Below are 17,175 nucleotides of genomic sequence, written 5' to 3' on the forward strand. Positions count from 1 at the left end.
ATTTTGAATCAAATCCAAATACACATGCAAGATACTTAATGACTATTTTAAAAAATACAAGACTGCTCTAACTTCCACTTAAAAAAAAGTATTTTAAGATTTCAGCAAATTAGGGCATTTTATTTATGAAAATACAGACAGGAAACTAGAGAGAATTCTCTAATTTTGCCACTAGAAAATGTTTTTCCAGTAAATAAAACTTTAAAATAAAAATTTAAATTGAATTTATGCTTGTAATGATTTTCCTCTAATAACTTAGGACACAAAGTACAAAATGCATCACTTTAAAAATGCATAATACCCTCCTTACTTAAAAGGGAAACACATAAAAACAAGTTAATTTCTTGACAGTCACAGTATGCTAATATCAAAACCTCCTGACGCATGTTATATAATGACAAAAGCAATAGGGTACGGTACCACAGAACAAAATCACCAATATTCCAACTTTTCAATATATTTGAATTATGACTCTAAATGTATTCATTATTCCCATTTATTGAACTTTACCTTAGAAGAAAACACCTAACTATGGGCTAGGGGTACAGCTCCATGGTACAGGACGCCTGACATGTGTGACAGCCAGGGCTTGATTCATAGTGATGGCAAAGAAAAAAAACCTGTCTGATACTTGAGAAAATGATTGGACAGCTTTATAAGTACCACTGTATACTTATATCTAACAGAATTTCAACAATCAGTTAAAGACATTTTCCTAATAGTGAGGATACAACCGCCTTAAAGCAGAAATCCATAACAGGTTCAAACTGCTAATTCACTTTATAGCATGTGTGATTAGACCTTTGTCCTACTTTGTCTAACTTATCTTCCCAATCAACGCCATTGTCGGGGCCTTCTAGAACAACTTCCTCCAAATAATTATTCACTTCTTACAGTTAATCATCCATCCCGTAGCTTACTTGTAAAGCTAAAATTGTGAAGATGTGAGACAAACGGTAAGGTAAAATGAAAATGCAGCAGAAGTAAACAAGCATCCTGTCCGTCCACACAGGGACACTGTAACACGGACAGCCACACACACAATGCCAGTTCTCACATGTCTCAGAGCAAGGGGAAACCTCTCGTAAAGCCATGACTGAGTGGCCTTTGCCATCAACCAGCATTTCACACCTGACATCAAAGGCAAATCTTACAGAACCATCCCCAAATTAAAACCAGAACAAGGCAAACATACGAAATAGAAACCAAATGAGTTTTCAAATTGCTCTTCCTTATGGATGGATCCTACTCTACTGCACAGTTGACGCAGACTCCTTGTCCTTGAGCTCGCAGAAAGGTGACTGAAGTACTGCCTGCATTATTAATGACCGAATGCCCCCTCCACCCCAATGAACAATATCCAACTTTGCATAAGTTTACAGTGATCCATGAGCTTTCTTCGTCAGTGATTATGACAAGTTCTAGGCCAGCTAGGGTTACCCAGAAAAACCCTGTCTCTTGGGAAAAAAACCCCAAACCAAAGCTAAAGAAGAACTGACATAAAATTATTTTATCAGGCACTTATGGTCGAATGCTTAGTTGTTATTAAGACACATTACTGAAGAGTCAACAACTGAAATTCTGCTTGTGGGTAGCATTCACTTCTGAATATCTGCCTTTTAAAAAAAAAAGCTTAATAACCTCTTAAAAAACATGAGCACAAGAATATTAACTTCATTGGTCACAAGTCTTTGAAAGTAGCCACCCTCACAACAGAAAGAAGGACATCAGTGGGACTTTAAACTTAACAAGGGTGAGGGTAAAGGGATGAGAGGAGGAAGGAGACTGCAGTTCTGCCTGAGGAGAAACCTACAGCCCGGTGCCACCAGCTAAGAGTTCAATCTCAGAATCCAAAGAAAATGACTGACTGTGCTCTACTACTAGCTTAGAATACAATCTATAATCACAATTACACAGCCAGCAAGATGGCTAAGTGGCTAAGGACACCAGCTGCCAAGCTTGGTGACCTGAGTGGATTCTCCAAAACCCACACGGTACAAAGAAAGACTGACTCCAGCAAGTCGTCCACTGACTTCTCTATACCTTCCCAAAATAAATGAGTTAATATAAAAATTTAAATAAAGCCGGGAGTGGTGGCGCATGCCTGTAATCCCAGCATTTGGGAGGCAGAGGCAGGTGGATTTCGGAGTTTGAGGCCAGCCTGGTCTACAGAGTGAGTTCCAGGACAGCCAGGACTCCACAGAGAAACCCTGTCTCAAAAAACCAAAAAAATAAAATAAAATAAAATAAAAAATAAAAAAATTAAATAAGTAAAATTATTCCAGAGTATATATTACTTGTTAAATAAAAGAAATGAAAATGCAGTAAAATTCTTAAAATATAAATACCTACATGTTTCTCACCATTAGAGATTTTGATATCACTGTCAGTGACTTTTGCATAACATTTTATCAAAGGAAAAAGGCAAGTATTTCTTTAGTTCCTTAGAGAAAGAACTATAGGACAGGACTGGCAATGTGGGCTGCTTCGTGGTAGACTGTTTGGCAGGTATGAAGACCTGGGGTCAATCTCCAACACCAGGAGGGGAGAAAATGAGTCATCTTGTTTAACCTGTAATCTCAGCATGGGATGGGGGCTGGGAAAGACAGAGACAGAGAGCATGAACAGATGGGAAGATCCTGAACTCAAGGCCTGTTAGCACACGTACACACCCCAAAGCCCAAAACAACAACAAAAGAAGCAGGACCTTGCTGAAATATCTTAACAGAAATTACTGAGAATTGTAACTTTAACAATTGCATATAGGATAGCAGACTTTTCTAACACCAACACTACACTAAAAAACTGTATTCTGAGATCAGCAACTCCCGAAAAAAGAAAAAAGATAGCCTGAGGGTTCTTTTAAATTTAGGTATGCCTTAAAATCCACAGTGAGAAACAATACCCATCTCCTCTAACAGAAGAAACAGCCATTCAGGAGATAGAGCTGTCTGCCCGATTCCTGTTATTAAGGCCATGTTCAGCACCATGCACCCTGGAATAGGACTGCTGCATCCCAGCATGTCAGCAGCAGCCCCAAATACAGTGCAGAGCAAGGTCAGCCGGCAGCTGCCGCAATGTGCACACGCACACACAAGCACACACACACACACACTCACACACACACTCACAGGCACCTAAAGAACTGCAAACATGCCCCATAAACACAGTTCTGTATGACAACAGGCCAGAAAGGGATCCTTTGAATTGGCAAGTATCTATTATATACTTCCTTTTATATACATGCTAAAACCTCCCATCCAAACCAAGCAGCCAGCCAAATATCCACAAAGCCACCCAAAGACAATGGAGGCCTTGCGACCTGGGTTGAACGGGAGTGTATTACTGAGCGGAGCAGGGTGGAGAGAGCACGACACTGCAGGGCAAAGACCACAGGGCATTTCTTCCAACAGAGTCCTCGTGTGAAAATGTGATATTTCCGTTGAAATTTCAAGGGGGACATGGGAAGAGCTGTCTCTTTAAGGCTGAGAGAACTGTATCTCCATACATCAGAACAGTTTACTTGCTGTCTACCACAGGGCTGCAGAGTTTACAGAAGCTTCTGTGCTCTGCCTCCCTAGCAGTGCTCCGCCCTCACTCACTTTCAGTGCTAGAAGTGTGCCTTCCTCAGAACAGATTCTAATTTGAGAACACTACTGCATTTTTCCATGGCATGAATTAAGTAGAAATGAGGTTTAGAAAATACACATGAAAAAGTATTTACCATGTTTCATAAAATTAAATTATTTTTGAGCAATGTTTTAGTTTTCTCTCCACAGAGAAGTGGAATTTCCATGCCAAATTCCTCAACAAGCCCCTTAAGATTGCTCTCCAGTGACAAGAACAAATGAATGCTGCTAATGGTTTTCAGATTTAAAGCAACAACTCTCACATAAAACAAGATTTTCCTTGACTCTTGCCAAACTCTTCCTCTCTACACAAACTGCACCCTTGTTTTAAGATTTCTTGACTATACTGTCCAGCTGAGCACTTGTCTACTTTTGTACCTTGAGTGCACACCAACACAAGAGAGCATTTTTAAGGGAGGAGTGCTGGAGTGCCAAGAAAATATTTTCTACTTCCTGAAATGTAGTCCACGTTGAATTACTTTTGGCAATATGGAAGACTCTCATTACTATATAAATCCCTAACACTCCTTTAGAAAAATCTTTATAATGAATGATTGGGTTTGATTACAAACTTTTAATGTTTTTTAGTCTTAAAAATGCATTATTAGCACGTGTGTGCCTGGTATGCATGCGTGGCCATGTGTGTCATGTGTTCCTGTAAAAGTGAGGGTGTGGTTCTCTTCCCACCTTGGGAAGGACTGTGTGACAGGACTAAGCTTGCTGACCACCGCCAGCCCTCAACAGCCGGAAACACTAGCGGTTTACAACAGCTCTGTTGGGAAGCAGCTGCTCAGCAATTACCGTTCTCTATGCACTACAGATCCTTTCGGCTGATGGTTCTGTTATTTTCTACAAATTAACACCTTCATGTCAGAATTTTGACTAGCCTGCTCTAACCCAAAGGAAAGGCAATGCTTCAGGCCCTAAGACAGGGAGAAAAAGAGCCATCTCCAACAGAAAACCTTTCCAGATTCTGCAACTTTCCCTCTTTTTCTCTGTATATACAGAGGTTCATGAATATACACAACTTTGTGCACACACAAACATACACAGCTTCAATTCTGTACCATGTTTCCACTAAGAAACAATACAGAACGAAGATCCCTGAACTGGAAAGTATAACATAAGGATTAATTTGTCATTTTTCTCATTCCTGATTAAAATTTTCCTAGAAGATAACTGATTATGGCATATATAGAAACCCAATTCAATGAGAAGGCAATAACAGAACCAGTAAGTTTCTGAGGTGGTGAATTTACTGGAGCATGATAGATGGAACCATTAGACTGTGGATATCATAAATGAGTTCTTAGAACTGTTAAGTTACATTTCCACTCTAGGGCCCTTGGTTCTTGATTTTGAAGTAAATGGATTAAAGGCATCATCTGACTCTAAAGAAACAGATTGACACCTAAACATAGAAGATTAAGCATAAAAGAGCATTCTTATACAGAACCAAGGATCACCAATTCTGTCTAATGATCCTATAACCAAGGGTTATTAATGCTCTTTGTGTCAGATCACAAAGACAAGGTTTTAAAAAGTGCCTTTATTCTTTCTTTTCCCCAGATTACATTCCTAAATATGGGAGGAGCTAAGATTGGGGAAAAAAAACACAAAAAAACAAAAAAACTCAATGCGGCAGACATTAACTACACAGTGCTTTGGGTTACTTATGCCTTCAATATGGTGTGAGATACATCTCTATCCCACCAGAGTGCAGGTCATATGGAACCGTGACAGAAAAACTGGTATGGTTGAGCTGATTAAGGAACCCCAGCAATTCTCATCATTGAGAATGGTAGGCATCTGAATCTGTTGCAGACCTGGTTCCTGTCCTGGAGCATGTGACCACAATACTCCTTTAAGAGGATTTTGACAACTGGTCATGTAGTACAGGGCCTAGAGTTCTCTATGCTAATGAGGAATATAAATGGGTCCCCAGAGTTTAGCCAATAAGCTTACCTCCCTGGGCATCCTCTCGAGGAAAAAGTATTTAATCTCCACCCTGAGTAAATCTTATGTATCCTTTTCCACCATGAATACAGTTTGGACAAGCAAGGACTGTCTCTTCTATCAAGGGAAGCCTTCCACACATAGCCATGCCTAAGTCTCCTGCAGAAACCCCTCACACTCCTGGGACTCACCCAGACCTAAGCCGGATCACCCCAATACCCCTCAACCCAGGCTCATCTTAGGCCTGAGGGCCCCGCCCCATACTCAACTCTGCAGTTCCCACTGGCATCTAGGTGCTCAGGAGTTTGAGAACCACCAGCCTCAGTCCCAGCCTGTGCCATTTCTCACCTGGAGACACACAGGTGGGGCCCCCATTTTAGGCACTGTTTCACCTCCCTGGTGGAGCATGTCTGCATGCCCCAGGAGCCCGAAGAAACATAGCCTAGCGCCTGTGTTTCACCTCCCTGAGAGGCTTTGTAACACCCTAGCAACGAGGTTTAGCCAGAGATCCTAGGACATCCCAAAATGTTGTAGTTAGTCAAGTTTTCTCTGTGACCTAAGACTGGTGCTCTCTCTGAGAGACAGATGTTTACATACCACCCTTTGAGTCTGCCTTTTAGTCACTAACAAAGACTTCAAAGGAGACACTGAAGTATCCAAAACAAATAACACACTAATAATTATTCTCAGAAACTTCAAGTCTACTGTAGGTATCTACACAGAATGTAGAGAAGAGCCAGGTAGCAGTGTGGGAGACAAATGCCCATCATCTGGTGAATCTAAAGGAGCAAACCAACTTATTTTGATGAATCTTAGGCCTGTATCATCCACAGCATTTTCCAACTTTATTTTACATACAAATGTAAAAGTACAGGGGCCTCTTTTAACTTAAGAGTCAACAAAGCATTATTCATATTTTATTGAAAAAATCATGATATTTAAATAGTTTTTGGAACTTACTAATATTGTAAGCTATATAAGACAAATTCTTAATCAAATAATAAATACGAGACTGCTATGTACTAAATTCGTGCGGTGTACGACCTAACAGCCTGGACCAGTGTCTTCAGATAATGTATTAAGCTTCACGACAAGGCGCTTGTTTCAGTCCTTAAAAGCATTACTAAAATAGCTAAAGCATCATTCACTACGGGGACCACTTCTAAGTTATTGTTACACTCTACAGATAATCTGAAGACAAAGGCTAAGTTATTGTGGAAACCATTTCAGGCAATAAGGGAAATACTTCTTTACCTCATGTTTTTGTCAGCTTAGAGATCTGACACTTTAAAAATTACTCTGCATTTCATAGAAACGACGTGTTCAGGAGAACAACACTACAAATAACGGCACAGCAGCATCACTCACCTAAGTAGGGAATGCAAGGAGTCATCTTTAAGCTGCTTATGTAGTCTCTGAGTCTTTTGTAGTTATCTTCTTTACTCATTACATATTCTAATTTTTCAAAGGTAGTTTTGTCTTTTCGACTTAATAACTAAAAAGCAAACAGAAAAGCCTAAGTTATTACAAGTTCCATCTTACTATAACAAACATCTGAATGAAAACTGTATTTACTATAAATCTGGACTTTAATTTCAAAATTACTTTACTTAATTTTATTGTGATAGGACATAAAAAAAAACAGGTTCAGACATTATTTATAACTTGAAGTATTTACAAATTCACCTTTATATGCCCATAAATGAACCTACTAAGTGGTAAACTATAACTCAGTATTTATTTTTACTATTTATATAATTAAGCAATTTTGTTGTTTTTATCTAATTTAAAATCATTATGTGTATACATTTAGCTCAAATGCCCAAGGATTTTCATTGACTGTCTCCTTTCATAAGCACTAAGAAGCCCTCGATTCTGTAATACAAGTGACAACTTTTCTTGACAAGTCAAGTTGTGGTTGGTTTTAGCAGGACCTGCAATCCCCCGTGGCCTTTGGCTTTTTTGTTTTGTTTTTTTCAACTTCTGGCAACAAATTTTCTTCTAGACCAGAATGTTATCACAGGTAGGTAGCATTATCAAGAGATTGTTTCAAGTGGCTTGAAGAGACAATTTGTAGTACACTCCTTTGAGATTACTGCAAATGGGCAAAGGAGATAAGAGACAAGCAACCTTAGTAGCCACAATCTAGCTGAAAGCTTCAGGATGTTTGTTCTGTTTCTTCTGCTCCGTTCTGCTTTCATTCCAAAGACTGTGGGCACCATTTTTCCTTCTTTAAACCTCTGAAGATACTATTCTGTCACAACACAGTAAGACTTGACTTTTTATTACATCTTAAAATATTGACTCTGTGTACTATACAAACATTTCACTTAGAAAAATTCTCATCTAATTCTCCTGTAAGGTTAACAGAAAAGTTTGTGTATTTATTTAGAGGTGGTGGAAACTGAGAGTAAGGCACACGGCTAGCAAGTTGAAGAATGTATTAATGTTCTGTTTGTCTCAAAGACTGGTTCTGATAATGGACCATTCTGGCACCTCATCCATTAGTATTTTCTGGCCTGTATGCAAGTCTGTGGTCAATTTTCTTGATTGATGATTGATGAGGGTGGAGTGGAATGTGGCAGGAAGCCCTCAGTTGTCAAGAGACTAAGCCCAGCAAGCTGAGAAGCAGCATTTCTCCATGGCCGATGCTTCGGGGCCTGTTTCTAGAGTTCCCTCAGTGATGGAGTGTGACCTGAAAACTATACGAGAAAGTAAACTCTTTTCTCTCCATGGTGTTTTATTGCAATAGTAGACACCCTAACACCAATTTATAATTATATTTATAATACTTTCCCTGTCCTATGTCGGAGATCTATTTCTGGGTTCTATTCAAATTTTCTTTCTAGTATATAATACAAAATTATTACCGATAGTTACTAGGCTTGTACCTTAGATTTCAAATATAGTCTATAAAACTAGATTTTGAATCTACCCACTGAACAACAAGCATCTTCCAGTTACCCCCACCTAGAAAGTGTTTCACTCTGTAGTTCTAAGTTCAACTTCATTTCTCCTTCTACTTTCTAATATGACAGCAACCATATCGGTATGCAGAATTCCTTTTCTGGTCAACTCACTCACCAACATTTGTGACTTCTTATCTTTCAGGTAGCAAGCAGCCTAGCAGGTGAGGTGATCTCTCACTGTGGTTTGGATTTGCAGTACCCTGATCGTTAGTGGGGTTGACCATCTCCCATATTTACCTAATGGTTATTTGGCATTCTTTTCAAAAGCATCTGTACAGGTATTTTGATCATTTTTGAATGATTTATTTTCTTGCTACTGCACTGGCTGAATTCCTTGTGTGTTTGGACATTAACCTCTTCCCAGACAGAATTTGTAAATATCTTCTCATCTCACAGAGCACATCTTTTCTCTGCTGATTGTCTTCTTTACTGTGCAGGCAGGTCTTCAGGCTTAACAGAATCACTTTCATTTTTGTTACCTACACTTTGGGAGTCTTATTTAAAACCTTACTGTTTAGAACTATGTTTTCTCCTAGTAGTTTTACAGTTTTAGATCTTTTAAATTTTTTTTAATTGTTTTTATTTTTTTCAAGACAGGGTTTCTCTGTGTAGCCCCAGCTTTCCTGGAACTCACTCTGTGGACCAGGCTGGCCTCAAACTCTGCCTGCCTCTGCCTCCCAAGTGCTGGGATAAAAGGCATGTGCCTGACTACAGTTTTAGATCTTACAATTAATTCTTTAATCCTTTTGGTGTTCATTTTTGTCCTGTAGCTATAAAATAGAATTCAATTTCATTCTTTTAAATGTAATATGTAGGAGCTGGAAAGATGGCTCAGTGGCTAAGAGCACTGGCTGCTCTCCCAGAGTCCTGAGTTCAATTCCCAGCAACCACATGTCAGCTCACATCTGAAACTTCAGTTCAGGGAATCTGAACCCTCAAACAGCACTGCACATAAAATAAAATAATTTTTAAAATGTAATATCCAATTTTCTCAATCATTTGATTGAAGATACTATCCTTTCATAACATGTGCTGCTGTACATTGTCAAAATGGCTGCAAATGTATTTATTTATTTCTGGGCTCTTCAGTTGTTTTTTGTGTGTGTGTGTGCGCGCGCGCGCACGCCCAAGTATGTATGTATAAATGTATATCAAGGCCTGAAGTGAGGCTAGATGTCATCTTCAATTGCAACTGACATTATATATTGAGCCGGGGTCTCTCACTTGAATTCAGAGCTCTCCCTGGCTAGCCTTTTTGATCCAGGAGTCTCCTGTCTTAGCCTCTCATGTACTGGGAATACAGATAGGTCGTCATGCCTACTCAACACACATGGGTATGGGGATCCAAAATCTGGCCCTCCTGCTTGCCCAGGAAGGGCTTTACCTTCTTAACCATATTTACAGCCCAGTGGTGTTTTTAAGTGATACTTTGAAATTGTCCATGACCCTGCCAGTCTTGCATTCTGCACATGGACAACACCAGCGTTTCCTGCTAGTATGAGCTATACTAGAACTCCATGACCCATGGCTGCAACAGCCATGACTGAACATGAAAAATCATCCTTGGGAAGTAATTTAAGAAACCAGTGAGCTGGGCGGTGGTGGCGCATGCCTGTAATCCCAGCACTTGGGAGGCAGAAGCAGGTAGATTTCTGAGTTCGAGGCCAGCCTGGCTACAGAGTGAGTTCCAGGACAGCCAGGGCTACACAGAGAAACCCTGTCTCGAAAAAACCAAATCCAAAAAAAAAAAAAAAAAAAAAAAAAAAAAAAACAACAACAAAAAAAGAAACCAGTGAAAGTAAGTCCTTTAGAGTTCTCTTTTTTAAACAAAAAGTCTGAGCTTATCATGAATTTTTAAGATATCCTCAAAGGCCCTTTTACAACAGGTGCACAGAGCTTGGTTTGCTTTTAATACTGCTAATCTTTTTTTTTTAGCATTATCATACCTCTTGATATCATACCTCTTGATTTCAACTTTAACAAAACTGCAAGTCTTAAATGCTGCACCTAGAAATTTCCTCTGCTACATAAATGCACTAGCAGCAAACTCAGCCTCCTGCACAGTCTCAAGGCTTGGACAAAACACAGCCAGCTCTTCAGTGTAAAGTGAGCAGCCTCTGGCCTCATGAGCTCATCTCCACCCTGGTCTTCTAAGCTCCAACCAAAACTCCTCAGTAAGTTCCACCTTCAGGAATCTAAACTTTTTCTCTGTTGCTTCTCCACTCTTCCCAAACCCCTAACATACTGATTCCAGACTCTGAACCATCCCAGCAAGTACAGACAGTTACAGCGACAGTCCTGACTCTTGAGACTACCCTTAGGTATCAGTTTTCTGTACCTGTGGCAAACACCTGAGGTAAACCTCACAAGGAAGGAAATATTTTAACTATGACCCACTGCTTTGGGTCTGTGGTAAGGTTATGACAGAGAACACTTGGCAGAGACAAGCTGCTTACCTCATGGTAATCTAGGAATGTGTGTGTACATGAGAGACCACCTTCAGTGACATATGTCTTCCTTCTACTAGAAGATGCCACTACTTCCTAAAAGACCTTACCACGTAACCCTCGAGGAAGATATGATCCTTTAGGAGACATTTCATGTTTTAGGTTAAGCCTGAAATATCCCCTTCACAGGCTACTTTGTTTGAGCACCTGGTCTCCAGCTAGCAGTCCTATTTGGGGAGGTTGTGGAGTCTTTGAAACGTATGTCCTGGCCAGAAGAAACGAGTTGCTGGAGGAAGCCTTGAAGGTTATGCATGCTTCTGGTACTGACCTGGCTTCCACTGCATAGGGCAGCCTTGACACAGCAGTCTCGGCTGTGTTGGCTGCAGCCAGGGAACTATTCTGTACCACAGAGGCTCCCCAGCTGTGACCATGAGCCAAGTTTACCTTTCTCAAGTTATTTCAAAACTAGGTGTTGTCAGAGGAAAAGGTAACTATTACAAGTGACAACTCTATACTACTGTGCAGTAACTCCCCGTTCGTATCTTTCCCAGGTTCTGGCCACCATTGTTTTAACGTCTCTAGGAATCTGACCACTCCAGGCAGCTTAAATTAATGAAATCCTCTTTTACACCTTCCCTTTCACACAGAGCGTCCATGAGGCTCACCCATGCTAGTGCACATGCAAGTACAGTGTTCTCTCTGAGATGAAGGATATTGCACCTTCTCCCACCATTCATCTACGTACAGATGAATGGACTAGTTCTACATCTTGGCTGCTGTAAACATTTATTAAAAAAATATATATCTTTGCTCTTAATTCTTTTGAGCATATATCTAGAAGCAGAACTACTGGACTGCATAGAGATTTTTGTTTAATTTTTAGGGGAGTTCATTGTTTTTAATAACTTTTTTTAAAAAATAAATCTTCCTATACAGACAAGCAAATTAACCTAAATAATTATCCTCCTCTACTCCTTACAGAAAAAAAAATATCTTTTTCTTATTTTCTTATGGGAGCTAAGTACCCCATGTTAAACAAGAACAGTGAAAATGGACATCCTTTTCTTTAATATTAACTTCATATTAATTTGGAGACAATGCTCTAAATATTTTACTTAGTAACAGGATATTAATAGCTTTTTAACGTGTTCCTTTTATCAATTAAAAAATTCCAAACAGACAAAAACCCTCAAGATTTTATTCACTAAAATGTACAATCCAAATGGGTATGAAGGCATCTTATGTTGTGCCTCTAACAGGTTAATAGCCTACTCTACCCAAACCTTCTATCTACACCTACTGTGACTCAGGGGCCTTCACAGAGCCTTCCCCACCCACTCAGCAGGTATCCTTTCCTTTCCTATAAACCTTACATCTGAGGCTGAGAGGGCCTTGGCTCTAACTCTGGCGTCACATCTCTCCAAGCTCATCATCTTTTTTAATTCCCAAGTCCTCAGCTCCTATGACATTACGGCGCTGATTCACTGTCCATTACACTTTGTGTGAGGGGGTGGCAGTGAGGGAGAGGGAGGGTAGCGGTGGGAGGGGGATAGGGGTAGGGTAGGTGTCCATACAATGGCTGCTAGCCAGCATTCCTGAACACTTGCAATGTGGTTAGTATTGATGAGGAAGAGGAGTTAGTTTTAATGATTTAAAATTAATAGCCACCCATGGCTAATATGTTAGACAAGAGAGCACCAAGAAGTAATCCTTTATGTTACTGTTATTTAAGACCTGCAGGTCTTTAGAAATGTAGAAGCTGAAGGAAGGGGGGGAGGGGGCCAGGAACCATCTTCCTTATTTGTAAGTCTTACTGGTCACATTCTTTATGTGTGATAACTCTCTTTTCTTCCCGTTACACCATCTTCTGCCATTTTCACACGCCCCCTTGTCCTCTAAGACACAGCGTGAGCGTTTTTGGGGACTTCTGTGGTCCCTGTCTCACTTCACTTCCTTCCCGCCGGTTATCATTCCCGCCTCTTTTGTTCGGCTCAGTTCCTAATCTTTCAATAAGGCAACTCTGATATTCTCTTTCGCCTCTTGTGCTACCCCAGATCTCCCTGGTTATAAACACCTTAAAAACCTTACACCAACCCCACTTACACTGCGCCTGAACCTAGAAACTGGGGAGCTGGAAGGTGGGAGGTGAGAGGTGGGGAGGTGGGAGGTGGGAGGTGGGAGGTGGGAGGTGGGGAGGTAGGAGGTGGGGAAGTGGGGGGTGGGGGTGGGAGATGGAGAGGTGGAAGGTGGGAGGTGGGAGGTGGGAAATGGGGAGGTGGGAGATGGGAGGTGGGAAGGTGGGAGGTGGAGAGGTGGGAGGTGGGAGGTGGGAGGTGGGAAATGGGGAGGTGGGAGATGGGAGGTGGGGAGGTGGGAGGTGGGAGGTAGGAGGTGGGGAGGTGGGAGATGGGAGGTGGGGAGGTGGGAGGTGGAGAGGTGGGAGGTGGGAGGTGGGAGATGGGAGGTGGGGAGGTGGGAGGTGGGAGGTGGGAGGTGGGAGGTGGGAGGTAGGGAGATGAGGGTGGAGACAAAAGGATCCCTGGAGCTCAAGGGCCAGTAGATGGTTTCAGGCCAGTGAGCACCCCTGACTCAGTGTGCAAAAAAAGTGTCTGTATGTACACAATGAAAGTACTAACAAAAAAGCTTTTGCTGGATGTAGTAATATTCACTTAGAATCCCAGTGCTCAAAGGGCCAAAACAAGAGGATCACATATTCAAGGCCAGTCTGGGCTGTATAGGAAGACACTGTCTTAAAAGACAAAAATGAATAATTGAGTTTATACAGTAAATAATGTCTTTAGCACAAGACCATTAAGACTTATTGATCTGCCTAGCAAGTCAGTGCATGTCTTTAATCCTAGCACTTAGGAAACAGAAACAGGTGAATTTCTGAATTTGAGGCCATCCTGGTCTACAGAGTGAATCACATCCAGGGCTACACAGAGAAACCCTGTCTTAAAAAAACAAAAGGAGGGAGACAATCTTTTTTTTACAAAATATAGTAATATTTTCAGTATGGTATATGGCCTCCATCTGTAACCCTTGTACTTGTGAGGCTGAGGCAGAACCACAACTTTTAAGCTAGCTCAGACTATAAAGACAGTGTGCGTGTGCCTGCATATGCGTGTGTGCGTGCCTGCGTGCCTGCGTGCGTGTGTGTGCGTGTGTGTGTGTGTGTGTGTGTGTGTGTATACGTGTGTGTGTATACGTGTGTGTTTGTACACACATACCCGTTCATAGAGACTGGTATATTAGGCTTATAACTTCAGCTACTTGACAGGCAAAGTCCCCAACTTTGAGGTAACTTTGGGTGACTTAGCAAGATACCTTCAAAGTTTCAAATAGTTTCAAAATAAGAAATAAAAGGAAAAGAAGAGGCAACCTAGAAAGACTGAGCATAGTATCACGCTACTCAGAGATATAAACCCTGACAAATGCCTAAAATCATACTTTGCTTTTGTCAAGGTAATAAAACCTAATATGTTTTCTACTGTAACATAAAGTAGCATGTCATATAATAATTCCATGTTTACCAAGAGATTTCTCTATACTTGAGATTTATGGCTAAAAAAATGGAGTCAAAATTAATAAAAGAATTTTAAAGGTCATAATTTATATTTTCAAGTTTACCAAAAGTATTAATCTGTACCCAGTTAAATGCTAATTATTAGGTAAATATTACATGTGATGTCATCAACAAGGTGTTCAAAATGAATCTCTGAAGTGCAACATAAGCATTGGCCTTAATATTCCTTCAAATTACCTCATAAGCTCAGTGCAATGTTTAAAAAGTCTTAAATGTAGGTTTCAAAGAACAAAGTGCAACACAATTTAAGAATCCTTATCTGTTATATTCATCTTACTAAGATTTACAAAAGAAACAAAACCTTTACAGAAGTCTGTTTCAGTAAACTATGCAGGGTTACTCACCGCCCACGTCTTAGTCAACCTGAAAATTGGCGCACTCTGTAAGCCAGAAACCACAGCCATAAGTGCGTGAAGGTTGTTAAGTTCATATAGTTTCTGAAGATTTAAGAAAAAGGGGGAGAAGGACTGTTTAAGAAAATGAATGCAGGAAAACACAGATTAGCACAACTTAGGCAGAGGACAGAATAGCTATTTATTACTGTTACTGTTGCCCTGAAAGCTGTCTTGTAGGGTACCCAGTAAATCATTTTTGGCCTATAATATAATGTCCATGTTCTATCTTGGCATTTTCACCTAAACTTTGGGAATAAACCCAACTCTAAATGGGTAATATATTTTCAAAGCTGAAGTTATGGCTTGGTCCCAAGGCTAGCTGGCATGACTGTAACGGCCATGCGCTGGCTCTGGCGAGCATCCCTTCCAATGAAATATGACTGGTCATCAGTTTGTGGTCCAAGTCATAAGAAGGAGTCTGCTCAGGTTGGTTTCTTGCCTAGTGCTATTATCCCAGGGCTAGAGTTCAAATTTGCTGTCTTTCGTGCCCCCTCCATTTCCTGTTTCCTCATACTCAAGACCCTTGACATTATAGGATGTTGTTCTTACAGTATGCAAACATCAAATGGTAAGTCCTACTATTTCCCAAGAAACCCACTTTATATCTGCTGTTAGTTTCTCAAAATTTTTGTCATACTACATAAATACTTCTACCCCAAAAGTGCTATCTAAAAGTTAGTCATTTTATAGTTTTCTCAAGCAGTCAGGTAAGCCCCACAGTGGGCACTTAATTGAAAAACCAAAGAAAGCAAATAAAAACATGGAACACATGAAACAGAATATGAACCTTCACAGAAGATTCTATCATCTAGCTGAGCAATGAGTCACTCAATGAATGCTTGGTAACCATTTCCTGGGGACTAGGTGCCTTGTTAGACTTGACGGATGCCTAAAAATGCAGAGGACTAGAGGACTAGAGGACTAGAAGGAAACAGCCGCACCTCGACACTTCCACCCCGCTCCTGCCTGAGTCTGCAGCCTGTCCTCATGCCCTAGCCCCACCAATACTGGGAGCCAATTTCCTGAACTTTGTCTTGCAATTTTTATCTGATTCACTATACACGTCTGTACAGAGCACCGTTGGCTCCATCTCACTAGAGAACACTGACTAAAACATATTAAAGGGAACAACCTGCGTGAGCCTTTATTATAAGCTGAACACAAGAGACGGAGAATGCCAGAATATGATTTACGTAATAAGGAAAACGTAATGTGGGCATGGGGGCTGGCAATAAAAGCAAAGGCTGTCAGAAATAAGTCAAAGCGTCTAGAGAGAAACCGTTTGGTAAGAAAAACTACAGTTTGGACGAACAAAAACATACAAATAAATGAAAAAAAAAACCCTCAGAGTCTTTGGGGAAAGACATTACTTTCTGTAGTTAAAAACTAATACTTACCTAACTTCTCACAAAGAATGCTTTTAATAATTCCTCTAATATTTCTGTAATCTTACACATGAGAAAGGCGAGTCCTGCCACCTAGTGCCTCTGGATGTTAGAAAAAAATTTCCTATGCTCAGGGAAAATACAGGAAGAACTCCAACTTAAATCATAAGCAGAGAGTCTGTGATTTACTCTACCCCCTTTCAATTCACAGGTGAGGGAAGACCAGACTACTCCAAGCATTGCAAACAACGATGAAGGCTGGATCCACCAACACTCACGAATTCTAAGTCATACAGGTTGATCTTAGTGTCTTCCTGTGCTATGCTCATGCTCTGTTCTTCCCTCTGAAACTTGGATTATCCTTGAGCACCATGTTGCTTCTCTAACTCTATTATTACCTATGCCTCTCAACAACTCTTCAGTGCACCTGTTAGCATCATATGGACTATTCTTTTAAACTAGAGTCTAGGAGGGCCTGTGCTTCAGATCTATAATCTTAGTACTGGGAGTCAGAGGTTGGGGGAACACAAGTTCAAGGTCTTAAAAAAGTTTTTTCTTAAGATTCATGTGCCTTTATTTTATGTATAAAAGTGTTTTCCACTTGAGTGCCTGGTGCCCACGCAAGTCAGAAGGAAGCATCATGTCACCCTTGGGTGCTGGAAGTGAACCTGGGCCCTCTGCAAGAGCAGCAAGTGCTCTTCAACACCACGCTCTCTCCCCAGCCTGCAAAGTCTTATTTTCTATATAGCTGGGTGGTTTATTTCACAATTTAAATACATAGTAAAAAAACAAAAAACAGGCCAGTAAA

General features: G+C 40.6%; 1 protein-coding gene across 10 annotated transcripts in view; it reads right to left on the reverse strand.

Annotated features, from left to right (window-relative positions):
- Ralgps2 (Ral GEF with PH domain and SH3 binding motif 2) overlaps positions 1 to 17,175 on the reverse strand; it is a 126,726-nt gene that overhangs the window by 54,650 nt on the left and 54,901 nt on the right. For all 10 annotated transcript variants that reach the window (XM_052200592.1, XM_052200585.1, XM_052200593.1 and 7 more), the window contains 2 exons: positions 14,932 to 15,024; positions 6,954 to 7,080 (listed from right to left, as the gene is read on the reverse strand). In XM_052200592.1, the coding sequence (XP_052056552.1) occupies positions 6,954 to 7,080; positions 14,932 to 15,024 (220 nt within the window). The remainder of the gene's footprint in view (positions 1 to 6,953; positions 7,081 to 14,931; positions 15,025 to 17,175) is intronic.

The sequence above is a fragment of the Apodemus sylvaticus genome, chromosome 12 (assembly GCF_947179515.1).
Source record: "Apodemus sylvaticus chromosome 12, mApoSyl1.1, whole genome shotgun sequence".
Lineage (NCBI taxonomy): Eukaryota > Metazoa > Chordata > Mammalia > Rodentia > Muridae > Apodemus > Apodemus sylvaticus.